The sequence below is a fragment of the Eumetopias jubatus genome, unplaced genomic scaffold, assembly GCF_037043125.1.
Source record: "Eumetopias jubatus isolate StellerSeaLion01/CBP00866 unplaced genomic scaffold, mEumJub1_p1.0 scaffold_6, whole genome shotgun sequence".
Classification (NCBI taxonomy): Eukaryota; Metazoa; Chordata; class Mammalia; order Carnivora; family Otariidae; genus Eumetopias; species Eumetopias jubatus.
In genome coordinates this window covers 83,777,612-83,790,885 of record NW_028274812.1, presented here as the reverse complement: position 1 = coordinate 83,790,885, position 13,274 = coordinate 83,777,612, and the positions used below count along the sequence as shown (strand labels likewise).

Below are 13,274 nucleotides of genomic sequence, written 5' to 3'. Positions count from 1 at the left end.
TTAGTAATTCCTAGGAAAATAAATTTTGATTAGTTGCTATGATGAAAACGGATGGACCCTTTTCAGTCTTTCCCCCATTCTTTGTCTGCTCCCCTACCGGCCTCTCTTCACACCCACATACACTCCACCTACACCCTTTCTGCATCCCAGGGGCAGAGTCTTTCTGAAAGAGCCAGTACCACAATACAAATACATTAAAAATAATAAAAGGAGGTAACCATAACAAATGCATTTATAGTTGCTATGCTTATTGGTTTGGTTATGATCTGATGGGAGGGAAATAAAAGCTAAGGAAAAATGATGGTATAGCTGAAAGGGCATTCTATTCAAGAGTTAGGAGACTTCACTTGTACCTCTAGGCCTCTAAGACAAATAGCTAAGCCTTGAGCAAGTCACTGAACAGCAGCCAAAAAATGGATTTCCATTTCTTCCTCAGTAAATTTCCTTTTGGCTCTTAAGGTTTGAGGATTCTACTTATCATTACTACCATGGATGACCCAGGAATCTCACAGTGGATCAAAGTGTACCCACATCACTCAAAAGTGGCATTTGTATCACTCACTAGTTGAGATGAACCATGAACATGACTTGATGGGAAGGTATGTTGAGGGGGTAGGGCTGAGGCAAATGGGAAGATGGAAAGTCATAGAGAAAAAGGAAAGAGGGGGAGAGTAATGGGATCACTGACCTTTTGTGAAAACAGTTCAAATCTAGTTGTTCTGCCTGAAAAGTCTTTCCAGGGCATCTGTCTCCTAGCTCTTGTACGGAATTTTCAATACTGTTATTTTAGAGTACCCTTCAGAAGAAAAACACAATGGGCTAGAAAACACACTGAAATAAAATATTTCTGGTAACTACTTTCACTTGAAACCATCTCCATGTAGACTTCAGAGAACACAAGTTTCCAAGGTCACAAATTCAGGCAGGCATCTTACAATGTGTAGAGAATGAATGGTTAAAAGCAAACCCATTTCCAAAGGATAGGGAAGGCTAATCAATTCACACTTTGCACTAGGAATAAACATTTACCTTAGGAAAAAGTGGTTGTTTTTTGCCTTTTATATCTCTTTATAATGCTCTAATGTAATTGTTATGCACAGAATATACCCTATATTGTTTTACTTTGCACAATATGCCATCCTCTCTTCTATCTGGATTTTAATATTTCAGCAAAATAAAAGGCAGTTTCCTAGCAACATTTGTATTCAAAGGTACAACAACAGAAAAAGCTTGATGACAATACTTTCCCCCCCCCCACAGTTAATTCCTGCCTTTTGGGGGAAGTTAGCAGGTAGTAAAGGAAGCAATGTACACACAGAGAGAATCTGGTAGAAGAGGCCATGCAGCCTCACTTGGCTTTTCCTTCCAGAGTATTCAGGGGCAGGAAGGTTAGGGCTTGCAGCTAAATGCCTCTTTCTGAATAGTAGTTGATAGACACATTGAAATAAAACCATGTGCTCTTATGTACATAACTCAGTTGGAGTTGAAGACTGACCCCTTGATGGGATACTGAACTGTGAGGTGAGATTTCTGAATTCCCAGCAATCCTCATACTAACGTGCTGTGAACTCTTGGGCAGATCTCCTTCCCAGGACTAGCTCTCTAACTGGAGGTTACCCTAGAAGATCCCAAAGGTGTAAACCATTAAAGCAGCTCTACACAGCCACTAATCACTAGATCTGATTTTTTTTTTAAGTTTCATGTCATTTGCTTAATCAACATCACGGGTTCACTGATATTATTGCTGCACCTCCAGGAAAACATCACTGGGAAATTAAGCAGCAGGTTCTCTTCGAGAGAACCCTGTCCGTATTCCACCTTCCCAAAACTTCCTGCCTGCACGCTGGGCCCAGCCGTACCAGTGAGGTGGAAGCGACCCTGACCTACTCGGTGGTAGTCAAAGATGGCAAGAAGGAAAAGCACTTGGTTAAGAGGAAATGGTTTTCATTTTCTCGCCTGCAGAATAGCCAAGATATTCAAGTTTAAAGCGTGCACACGAGTCATTTTAAGTCTCTAGATCTTTCACCCTGAAAGTCCCTGCACAAAAACTCCGCGGGGAGTCTAAATATAGCAACCGCAAACTCCCCCCACCCTCAGCTGGGGTCTCGTGCCGTTCTAGGATTGGAGAGCTCGCTCCAAGGCGCTCTCTGCATCCACCTCGAATAGCAGGGCACGGAGCAATCTCTCGCACCTCCACAGTGCGTGGGTGTGAAGTGTATTAGGAGAAAAAGAGAGTGACTCTGGGTATTGGTGCTTGGCGCACAGTCAGTCACGTGGCACGGCTGCCCGCTGCGTCGAGCGGCTCCCAGCTAGTGCCAGCCGCCGAGAGGCTTGGGGAAAAGGAGGGAGGGAAGCAGGGTCCTGCGGGTGACCAGGGGCCGGCGAGAGGGCTTCACGCAAATAAGAGCGAACAATACAAAGTAAAAGAAAGTAAAAGTAAAGCATTTAAATGAGCTACTGCCAGAGGCGGAAAGGAGCTGCCGCGGGCGTGGGTGTGTGTACCCGAGGGAGTTGAGAGAGTATCTCTGAGGGGCGGAGACAGCTGAAATAAGACTTTTGCTTTAGTATTGCCTCGGTTTCAGGCTTCTAGAAGGAAATCTCTACCTGCTCCGGCTTTGTGGTGGAACCTTAGCTCTTCCTTCAGTTTAACTTGGTTGTTTTCTTTCGTATTTTGGTGGGGGGGTGGGGGAGAATCCACGCTGTTGGAAGAAGTTTCCAAGCCCGGCTTCCTTTCAGTTTCCCCACACTGACTGTGAGGTTTAACTGCTTGTGCTTTATAACGCAGTGTTGCTGAAGGCCAGAGGCCGAAGCCAGTGGCACCGTGGCCTCCCTCCCCGCCGAGGGCGCGCACGCTTTGGGTCGCGAATGTCAGAGGTGGTGGGAGACTCAGCCAGTCCTAACTCGCCACACGTCTCTCACCGTGTAAGGTACAGCCTACAAGGGGTGGGGTGAGGACCCCGAGAAGCTGGTGTCTTGGGCTCCCTGCCCTCCGGGGTTTTTCTCCCAGACGCTGGGCCCGCCGCTGCCACTGCCGAGACTTAACAGTTTTATGACTTTTTCGGACTTAAATGGAAATTTCTTGACTAAGGAAACCCAGTTCGCTCTCCCATGCTTCGCGCCGCTATCAGGCGGAGCCCCGGGGCAACTCGTTAACCGCGGAGGAGCCACTTTGTAGTTTTTATGCCCTCCCCACACTCCACCCCCCGGGCTAGGAAGGATGTCCGTTTACTCGATGGCTTGCTACCTGATGCTGGGATGGAAAGTCACAGCCCGAAAGCTGGAGTGAGCCGTGGGGAGATGCCCGCTCCCCGCCTCTCCGGCTTGGGAGTTGTGTCCTGCGGGTCTGCACACTGAACTGGCAGGAACCCTCCAGCTGTGCGGGAACCTGACCGCCACTGCGGGGAGCGTCGCCCTGCAGGGCAGGTCAGGGCCGTTGCCGCTCACACCCTTGCGCAAGGATGGCGGGACCTGGCGCGGCATCGTAGCGGCCGGAGTGAGCAGAGACCTGCATCTCCAGTTTCTCCTCAGGGCACGAGACCGACTTACCTTACGGACAGCTCCCAAGCCCCCGAGAGAACTAAACAAAGTCGCGCCTAGGAGAGGGGCTTCCGAGCCCCGTCCCCTCTGGGGGAGGGGGCGGACGCAGTCTGGGCGTGAGGAATCGAGTGCGGGAAGAAAGGGGGAGCCTGGGGCTGGGTGTGCGCGCGTGGGAGCGCGCCTCCGAGCGCCCCGCACTCCACGGGTCCAGCCTTGGGGGCACTTGGGAAGGAGGGAGTGATAGCTGCGGGAATAAGAGGGAGCAAGAGAAACCCTCTCAAAGTGACGCCCCCAAACAGGTCCTGATTTTGAATTTGGACCTAAAGACTGCTAGAAATTGGGCCTCCTTCGCACACCCCTCTCCGCCCCCACCCCGAAGCCCCGGCGGTGTGCTGGCTGCTTGCTTCCCCGCCCCTATCTCGGAGGTCGCGGGCCGGCGGGCTCTCCGTCGGCCGCGGCTTCCTCCTCGAAACCCGCCCGCGCGCATGAGGCCGCTGCCCCCGCCACAGGCACTGGCGCCCCCCTCGCAGTGCCCGTGGTGATGCCATGCCCCGCCACCACGCGGGAGGAGAGGAGGGCGGCGCCGCCGGGCTCTGGGTGAAGAGCGGCGCGGCGGCGGCGGCGGGCGGGGGGCGCCTGGGCAGCGGCATGAAGGATGTGGAGTCGGGCCGGGGCAGGGTGCTGCTGAACTCAGCCGCCGCCAGGGGCGACGGCCTGCTGCTGCTGGGCACCCGCGCGGCCGCGCTCGGTGGCGGCGGCGGCGGTAGCGGCGGCGGCCTGAGGGAGAGCCGCCGGGGCAAGCAGGGGGCCCGGATGAGCCTACTGGGGAAGCCGCTCTCGTACACCAGTAGCCAGAGCTGCCGGCGCAACGTCAAGTACCGGCGGGTGCAGAACTATCTGTACAACGTGCTGGAGAGACCCCGCGGCTGGGCGTTCATCTACCACGCGTTCGTGTGAGTACCCGCGGCCCCCGCGCGCCCCCCGTTACGCCCGCTCCGGGGGGTCTGTATGCTTGGTCCCCCGGGACGCGCTCTGCGCCCACGCCCTGGCCCGGCGCGCGCGTGCACACACACACACACACACACACACACACACACAATCTCACACACTCGCGCGCGCACACGTGGTAGCTTTTATTTCTTTGCACGTGTTTATGGTCTTCCTCCTAGAGCCTTCCACCTCCCTGAGCCCCACCTCCTCTACCTCTACAGATTCAACTGTCTCCCCGAACACACCCAATGAGCTGCCCCGCAGTTTTAGGCACCGAAGGAAAGAGCCAGGCAGACCTGGGACTTAGGCTGCGCGGATAATTGGGAGCGAATAAGTCCCGAGATACGTAAATTTCAACCGCGAGGGGCGCCCAGGAGCTGGGAAAGGCAAAGGGAGGACGTGCGCCGGTGTGAGGCTTGTGAGAGTGTATTGGAGAGGTTAGGAGGAGATGGCAGGGTTGGACGGGGTGGTGAGAGGAGAAACGGAGGGCTGGGTCCTCAGCCCTGGGGCGGAGCTGGGGAAGCTGCTACTTGGTGGGGAGAGCAGCTAGGTTTTAAATGCGCCCGGAAACACGCCTCGCCGCCACCTCCACCACTAACGGAAAATCTGTCAGTGCGTGTAGCCCCTCCTGCCACAGAGGTGGCCAAGGTCTAGAAAAGGCGAGCTGGGCGGGGCGAGGTGATGCTCCCGCGCAGTGGCAGAGGCCAGTGGTGAGCCTGGGGCTCAGGAGCCCGGGTCAAAGTGCAATAGCAAACGCGCAAAGGGGCCACCTGGGACAGGGATCAGGCAGTGGGTTAAGTAGGCATTTGTGCCGCTGAGTCAAAATGTGTGTGTGTGTGTGTGTGTGTGTGTGTGTGTGTGTGTAAGTAAGCCTTCACCATCTAGCAGAGAATGCTTAATGAGAAAATGATTGGAAGCAAATGTTTATTTTTCCCTTAGGCATTTAAAACCTTTCAGTGGCTTTAAAGTTTACTACTGTTTTTCCCACAAGGTCCATTCATTCAATCTCCTGTTAGAGCTAGGTTTATCTGGATGTTTTAAGGTAGTTTTTATGCTGTTGTATCCTAATTATTCCTTTCTTATTTTTTTCCCATCTCTTCCTAGTTTTTTTTTTCCTGCTTCTTTATGTTAAAATGAAATATAAAGACATCAGCCTTAGGAGACCTGTAGAGAAAAGTTGCAGGCACTCACTATTCCTTTCCTTGTTTCCTAGTAAAATAGGTTTTGAACACATGAACTAGGTTTCTTTTAGAAATGAGGCATGTCATCCAAACATAGCTCTCACCTGGGATGGAGGATTGGCGTCAACACCAGAAGCACTTTTTGAAATAACACGGAAGAAGGGGCTGGTTTTGTAAATAGGTGAACCTGGAATTTGACCACGTAGGAGTCAGGAAATTGGTGGAGTCTACAATCTGTGGGGCTCTGGTGTCTGGAAAATTTTACAGTCTCAGATTGATGTGTATATGTAGCATTAGGTAGAATATTCCAGCCAACTTTCCATCTTACAGTGTACACAAGGAGAACGTTGTATAGCATCATTATTACATCAAACGGTATAACTTTTACTGTTCACTTACTGTAAGATTCTCATTGATTTAGATGTGGTTTCTGTAATAAATGATAGACATAGAGAAATACTACAGATTTTTTTCATGTTTGCCCTTTCTGAGTTGATACATAGAATTAATCCTGTTACCTACTGAACCTGATAAATTACTTTAACCTGTCAGGATCTACTAAAACATTTAGCAATAATGATTTTTGCTCAGTTTGGCAACAAAATATATACTGTGTGGAAAATGACTTTTTTCTTACAAGAGTATGCTCAGAATATTTGTATATTTGAATTTACAATATGATGCCATTTGTGAGTTTTAATTTTTGGTAAATTACATATTTGGAGAGAGAGACAACTGTGGCTGATGCTCATGCTTTGCATCTCCTAAGTTTTGCCCTTGAACATGAATGAGGACTTATTGTAATACAACATTTTCTCTTCAATATGTTAGTGTTTAACAGATTTTTGTGGCCTTACAGAATTTAAAATTTTTAACAAGTGATTTTTCAAGAGACTCAAGTTTAGATAGTTCTCTGCTCACCAGACTTTATCAGCCTATCCATGGGTTTAGTGGGAGATACGAAATAAATTATGTGCTTGTCAATACCATGTGCTGGTAGGAAGTTTTGCTTTATACATTTCTAGAGTCTGAAACTGTAATGCTTGAGCAATTAGATAGGGGTGCTAGATCCACATTAGCAGGAAGAGGGAATAGATAGCATCGTCTTCTGGGAGGATTCTGTACAACTATAGCCCACCCTGAGGGACAAGCCATCTTTGCAATTGCTGCTTATAGTTTATTTAGAAAGCTAGGCTTTACACATTAAGTGAATAAAGGAAAGTTATTTTGAGCTGTAAGTCTAACAAGACCATTAATAATAAAGGAAATTATATGAAAACAATTTCTAAAGCAGTGTAACTAATTCCCTGCCAGCATGGGAATCCCCAAATCTTACTTTAATAACAGTTTTTGTAGCACATTAAGGTTCTTGCCAAGAACAAGTGCACTGTGATTAATGAGGTACTTCAGGGATGGATTTACGTGGTCGACCAGTGTTTTCACTGCCAAGAAGCAAGAAAAATGTGTTTAAAGTTATGTTTCAGGTAAAGAAAAGTTTTTGTTAAATATGGAAAAATCATTATTATAATGGTATTTTAATGGTATAAAATGTATTTTCAAGTGTAAATATCCTAATCTACTGATGAGATGTCTGGCAAGAACAAGAGATGACCTACTTCAAATACGTTCTTCCAATCTTTATAAATTAGAGGGGATTAGGAGAGTCTGTTTCCTTACTATTCTTTAGGATTTACCAGACAGCTGTGATTCCTCATTTCCTGTCTTCAGCTGTTCTTCAGTTTAATAGATGAGCTATTCAAATATGAGGTGGCATATTTCTTTGAAGGTTGGTTGTCCATTTTAAATTCATCTTCTTTTTAGGAAAAGTTTAGAAGAATAATGGTGGTAGTAGAACACCTGGTGGGCTTCATATATAAATTTGCATTGATGCAACAAATGTGGCTCTGGCATAGGAAACAGGGTGGCACATATATGTAGCTCCTCACTTTGTCCAGTATATCTTTGCTTGGTATAATGCCATGGATCAGAACTTATAGGTATTTTAAACTAGAAGAAAGAGTCCAGTCCCCCAAGCTAAGAACTTGCAAGTCATCCTTGACGCCTTTATCTTTGTCATACTTGCTCCTGCTGGCCATCCAAATGATCATTAAATTCTGTGTATTCACTTTATAAATATTTTTCATATCTATTCTCTCTCTCTTTTGCTGTTGCTACTATCCCTGTTTCTTTGTATACCTCCATTGGATTATTTGTAATATTCTCCTACTTAATCATCCAGCTTCTGTTCTCAGCCTTCCAGTTTTCCACCCGGCACCATAGTATTTTCCCTAAAATGTAAATCTTGTCATATCATCCCCTTACCTATAATCTTTGTGGTGAGGGTCATAAATGTGAATTAAGTGGATTGAGGAAGGTTAAGAGTTGGGAAAGTGGAGACCATAGTATAAGTTAACCAAATTCCTTGAAACAATACACAAGACACTTTATGACATGGCCTCTGTCCATCTTTCTTTCTTCACCTCTAATGTACACTCTGGGCTCCAGCCTTACTCAGTTACTCCATCCTGTGTCTCACTGCTGTGCCTTTGCTCATGCTGTTTCCTTTAATTCTTGCCACTCCGTGCACTCTGGCCAAGTCCCACTGTTTCTTCAAAACACAATTTAAGGATCACTTCCTCTTAGGCACATCTCCCCACTGCCAGAATAACTTAGGTGCCCACTGTCTTAGGTTCCATGGCACTTCAGGATGTCGTTGTAATGGTGCTTGTCCCACTGTTTTCACTGTGAGCTACTTAGCCTGGCTCTCCCACAGGAGGGCAAACTTCCCACACAGAAAATCTCCTACTTATCTCTGAATCCCAAGCACCTAGCAAGATGCCTTGTACCTCGTAGACCCTCAATAAATGCTTGTTTAATGAGTAAGTAAAATTTTCTTAGAAGCCTTTCATAGAGGAGTTTCAGAGTGAACTAAAGCTGATGGAACTACTAAATCTTTTGGATTTTCTTAGAAGATACTGATGATTCATTTTGAGGAGGGTATGGGGGCTAGAAGTAGAAGACCATTACTTTGCTTCCAACTTCCCCACTAATTAGCTTTGTGACTTGGAATAAGCCATTTTACTCTTTTGGGTCTCCGAATCTTTATTTGTGAAATGGGCACATCAGTGTCCAGTGTGTGTGATCCAGCCAAGTTGGTTGAGGATACTACAAATTGTCTAACATTCTATCATAAAGGGAAGGTGTATTTGTAATGAGAAGGGATCTGATCTTTTTTTTAGCATTTCCCTTCCTCATTTTTGAGTTGCAGGACCACCTCCTAAATGGTCACTTTAACTTTACTCCTAACTCCTGACCGAGGCCTGTGTGCCACATAGTAACCAAAGTGATCTTTCGAAAGAGTTAACAGAACACATCCCTCCTAGGCTTGGAGGAGTAATAGTTTGTTGCCTGTCTCTACCCAATTCCTTAAAGGCAGGGACTCTTTCCATCTTGTCCTCTGCCATATCATCAGCACCTAGAACAGTTCTACCACATAGAAGATGCCCATACATACAGATTGATCCACTTACTGTTACCCCCAATCTCCAAAACAACCACTGGTTTTCAGGTGGAAAATAAGATTTTACACTGTTGATAACTCCCTGTGTCGGGACTCAATTAGACCCAATGAATGACCTTATTATTTACATATATATTCTATTCGGAATTAAGTCTCTGTCCATAGAAATTGATGCTTGCATTTTATTTTTACTCCTGCATTCCTTAAAAATCACTTCCCTTATCTGTAGAGAGGGCTTAGACAAGTTATAGTGCTTTATACCTTGCTAATATGGTAACATAAAATGCTGCATATATTCTTCAAATCAGTCTGTTTTCAGAAATTTAAACAATGCTGCAGTGTTTGAGGATCATATTACAATTAGAAATGTTGAAAGTGTTAAAATATGAGTATTGGGAGTATTATGGCCTAAAAGAAGTAAAATCTAAGAAAAGAATATTTCAAAATGGAATGAAATCTTGATATAAGAAACACTATAAACAAGGAAGATGCCAGCAGCCTTTTGATAATTGCTTGCAAAGAAATGGTGCCAGTTTTAATTTTTAATTGCAAATGGCTATTTTGGCAGATGAAAATGCCAGCAGAGCATGTTTTATCCTATCCCAGTGGTGTGAAACTACTTAAAGTCCAATTGTTGAATAGCCACAGTTCATAGTTATGTTTAATGATTTGTAGATGTTTCCATTTTAATTTCCTTTTCTTCAACTATTTACAAGCATGCCATTTGAAGTTTTATTTTGTTGCAACCTGGGAGACAGATTGGCCATATAACTGCATTTTTCCATAACTACTAAAATTCTTTGATGGGTCTCAGAGTTTTGGCTTATTCTTTTGATCCTTTGTTATCAGTTTGTCCAAAGAACGAGTTTCCTAAATGTTATTAAAGTCATCTAATTCTAAATTTAAAAATAGTTTGAACTTTTATATATGTATATATATGCACACATATATTCCACTTGTACAAATGCACACACAATATGTATATACACACAGAGTATCATTTAGCAGAGAACTTGTTAATGTAAATATTTGCATTTATTTTTGCTCCTCTAAAAGTAAATAAGACACTTGAATAAAATGCAGTTTAAAAATAAAAAGAATCTTAAAGTTACTCGTGGTAATATGGAGATTGTATCATAATTTGAAAGCTATTTCAATATATATGAACACTTTTTACAAATTCAGTCATAGTCTTCATTGCTTCCATTTACCAGTGAGGTAATTCTAGAATCTCTACTCCTTCAGTCAGTGGCAGGATGATCTTTTACAATCATGTTAGTATTTCTCTCTTTTTTTTTAAGTCAATTCAGTATAATATTTAATTAATAGCCATTATGTGAATCAGTTAATGTGCTGTATGTTGGTGGTTCAAAAAAGAGAATGATGTGGCCCTTGACCTCAAGGAAATTCCATTAGGGAATATGATTACATTTGGATTCAATTATGAGTGTTACTGATTTGATGACTATGAACAAGTTACTGCCAATGCTCTCTACTTAATCTGTAAAATAGACATAATAATATTCCATCAACGTATTACAACATCATATATATTATATATGCATATAACCACACTTGGCATGGTGGCATTGAAACTAGAGAGAAAAATAGAAATAACATATGGGGGGCTATATTGCTATGTTAGAGTCCCAGGATTTTATCCTGTAGGTAATAGGCAGTCTTTGAGGTAGGTGGGGTTTGGGCAGGTAATAATGATATTGAATTTCCATTTTAGATTCATCACTCTGTCAGCTCTATTATTAATACTGGCTTGAAAGGAACAAACGAGGTAGGAGATCTTTTGAAACTGTTGTTTCAATTTAGGTGAGAGATAATTTGGGCTTGGGTTGGGGCAATGGTAGTAAAGATGGAGAAAAAACATGATGATGGAGTTGAAATATATTAATGATGTAGTGAATTATGGGAAAATGAAGAGAGATTTATTATTTCTGGATTCCTGGTTTGGGTGGTTGGCTAGATGGGGGGGACCATTAACTGAGATCACAAAAACAGATGGAACAACAGGGTGAGTGGAATGTTAGGGGGTGATAAAATGAATTTAGCTTTGGAGATGTTGAGCTTTTTGTGGCTGGGATTTCCAACTATATATCTCCAGCAGCTGTGAATAAAGATTTAAAAGACATAAAAGCGTAGATAAGTATTAAAAATACAACGAATGCATGTAAAGAGACAGGACGGTAGCTAAAGGATGGAAACCTAAGGAATACCAACATATAAAGGGTAAGCAGAGGAAATAGGGGGCATTAAATAGGATAGACAGCAAGGTGTAAGGAAACACTAGACAAAAAGATGGTCAGGTGGTCATGGAAACCAAGGATATATTCCAAAAAAGAGTCAACTACGAAATGTAGACAGTGATTTAGTAAGATAAAGGACCGTGGAGTTACCATTAGATCTGGCAATGTGGAAGCCCTCAGTGATTTTGTAAACTCATCAATTGTTCACTTTCAGTGAAGTGGTTAGGGCAGAAGTCAGAATACTCTTAAATGAGAAATGAATTAGAAATGAAGAGAGGAAACAGCAAGTGTAAGCCATATATTCAGTTAGTTTAGCAAGAACATAAGAAGAGAGATGGGAACACTAGCTAGAAGGAAATATAAGACTAAGGGGGAAAGCAAGAGAGGATATAAGAAAGAAGATTGTATACCACCAGCCAATTGTCATTTTAATTATTGATTGTGTGCTGGATATTGTTCTAAGTGCTTTATGCACATCTTCTCTTTTAATCCTCAGAATAGCCCTAAAAGATACTATTAGTAACCATCTCCCTTTAACAGATCAGAATACTGAGGTAGGGAGAGGCTCAGTAATCTGTCTGAGGTCAGCCACTGAATTAATGGCAGAATAGGGCTTTATACCAAGGCAGAATGGCTGAGAGCCCATGTTCTTAGCCACTATATCTTGATTGTGATGATACCTGTGGGCCCAAGGCTCCTCCTGTCAGATAGCATGATTACAAAAACTGCTTTTGGGTCTCATATAGATTGCTCTTAGTGATATAGTATATGCACAATAAATATTTGTTGAAGAAAATGAACAATAGTTAAAATCCCTTATGACCTAGTATCAGAGAATTACATATAATTTAGCAGTAGTAGAAATGTTTGTTTCTCTGTCTTCAAATTCTAACCAACTTGAGTTGTAATTTTTCCATAAAGTTTTTCTTGATAGTTCTGGGCTTATTTCCTTACCTTTATTAAGCTCCCATAGCTTTTATTATTTGGACCATTTACTTTAGCCCTTAATTACATTTTTGCATTGTCTTCAAATTGGATCATTTACCAAATTCTTCACAAATAATTTCCGTCTAAAGAAACCAAAGTACCTTCCTTTGTATCTCCCAGATTTTCATTCTTTATTTTTAATTGAAATTCTCCCTGCCTATTGCTACCAATAGGACTATTTGAATCTTATAATCTATTTTTTTCCAAACACAAATTTTAAGTTCTCCTGGTTTAAATTGTACAGCAACTTGTATTGAAGACCCAAATTGCTGTTATAACTTCTTAGTACCATTTCCTATGAACATTAGATTTCTAATTTATACCGTCACTGCAGAATATCTAAGATTCATTTTAAAATAACAGAAATTGCTTCTTTTAAGTTTCATAATGGCTGAACACAGAACCATTTGCTCCAAACCGATTTTATAGAATTTTCTTTCTTTAAACTAATAAATAAAATACACTTGTTTTCTTCACACCAATATAAATACATTTCATTTCTCCTCCATGCTTCCCCCTCTCTCTCCTCTTATATATACATTTTTTTTTTCTGGATATTTCTTCTTTTCTCTCTCCCACTTGTCCCATTGTTCTCCCTCTCCCCCCTAGTTTTTTTTGTTTGTTTGTTTTTTCCTTCCTCTCCATGCATCTGTCTTTTTGGAATGGTGTTTTTGAACATATCTTTATGCCATGTTGTATAATTTAATTCTCTTCCTCTTAAACCTGTCTGTTCTTTTTTTCTTAATTTTTTTATTGTTATGTTAATCACCATATATTACATCATTTGTTTTGGTGTAGTGT

General features: G+C 43.1%; 1 protein-coding gene across 1 annotated transcript in view; it reads left to right on the top strand.

Moving 5' to 3' along the window:
• The first annotated feature begins 2,614 nt into the window (after nt 1–2,614).
• Nucleotides 2,615–13,274, top strand: part of KCNQ5 (potassium voltage-gated channel subfamily Q member 5) — a 495,907-nt gene continuing 485,247 nt past the window's right edge. Inside the window, exon 1 of the mRNA XM_028097505.2 lies at nt 2,615–4,490. Within this exon, the coding sequence (XP_027953306.2) occupies nt 4,084–4,490 (407 nt within the window). The 5' untranslated portion in view covers nt 2,615–4,083. The remainder of the gene's footprint in view (nt 4,491–13,274) is intronic.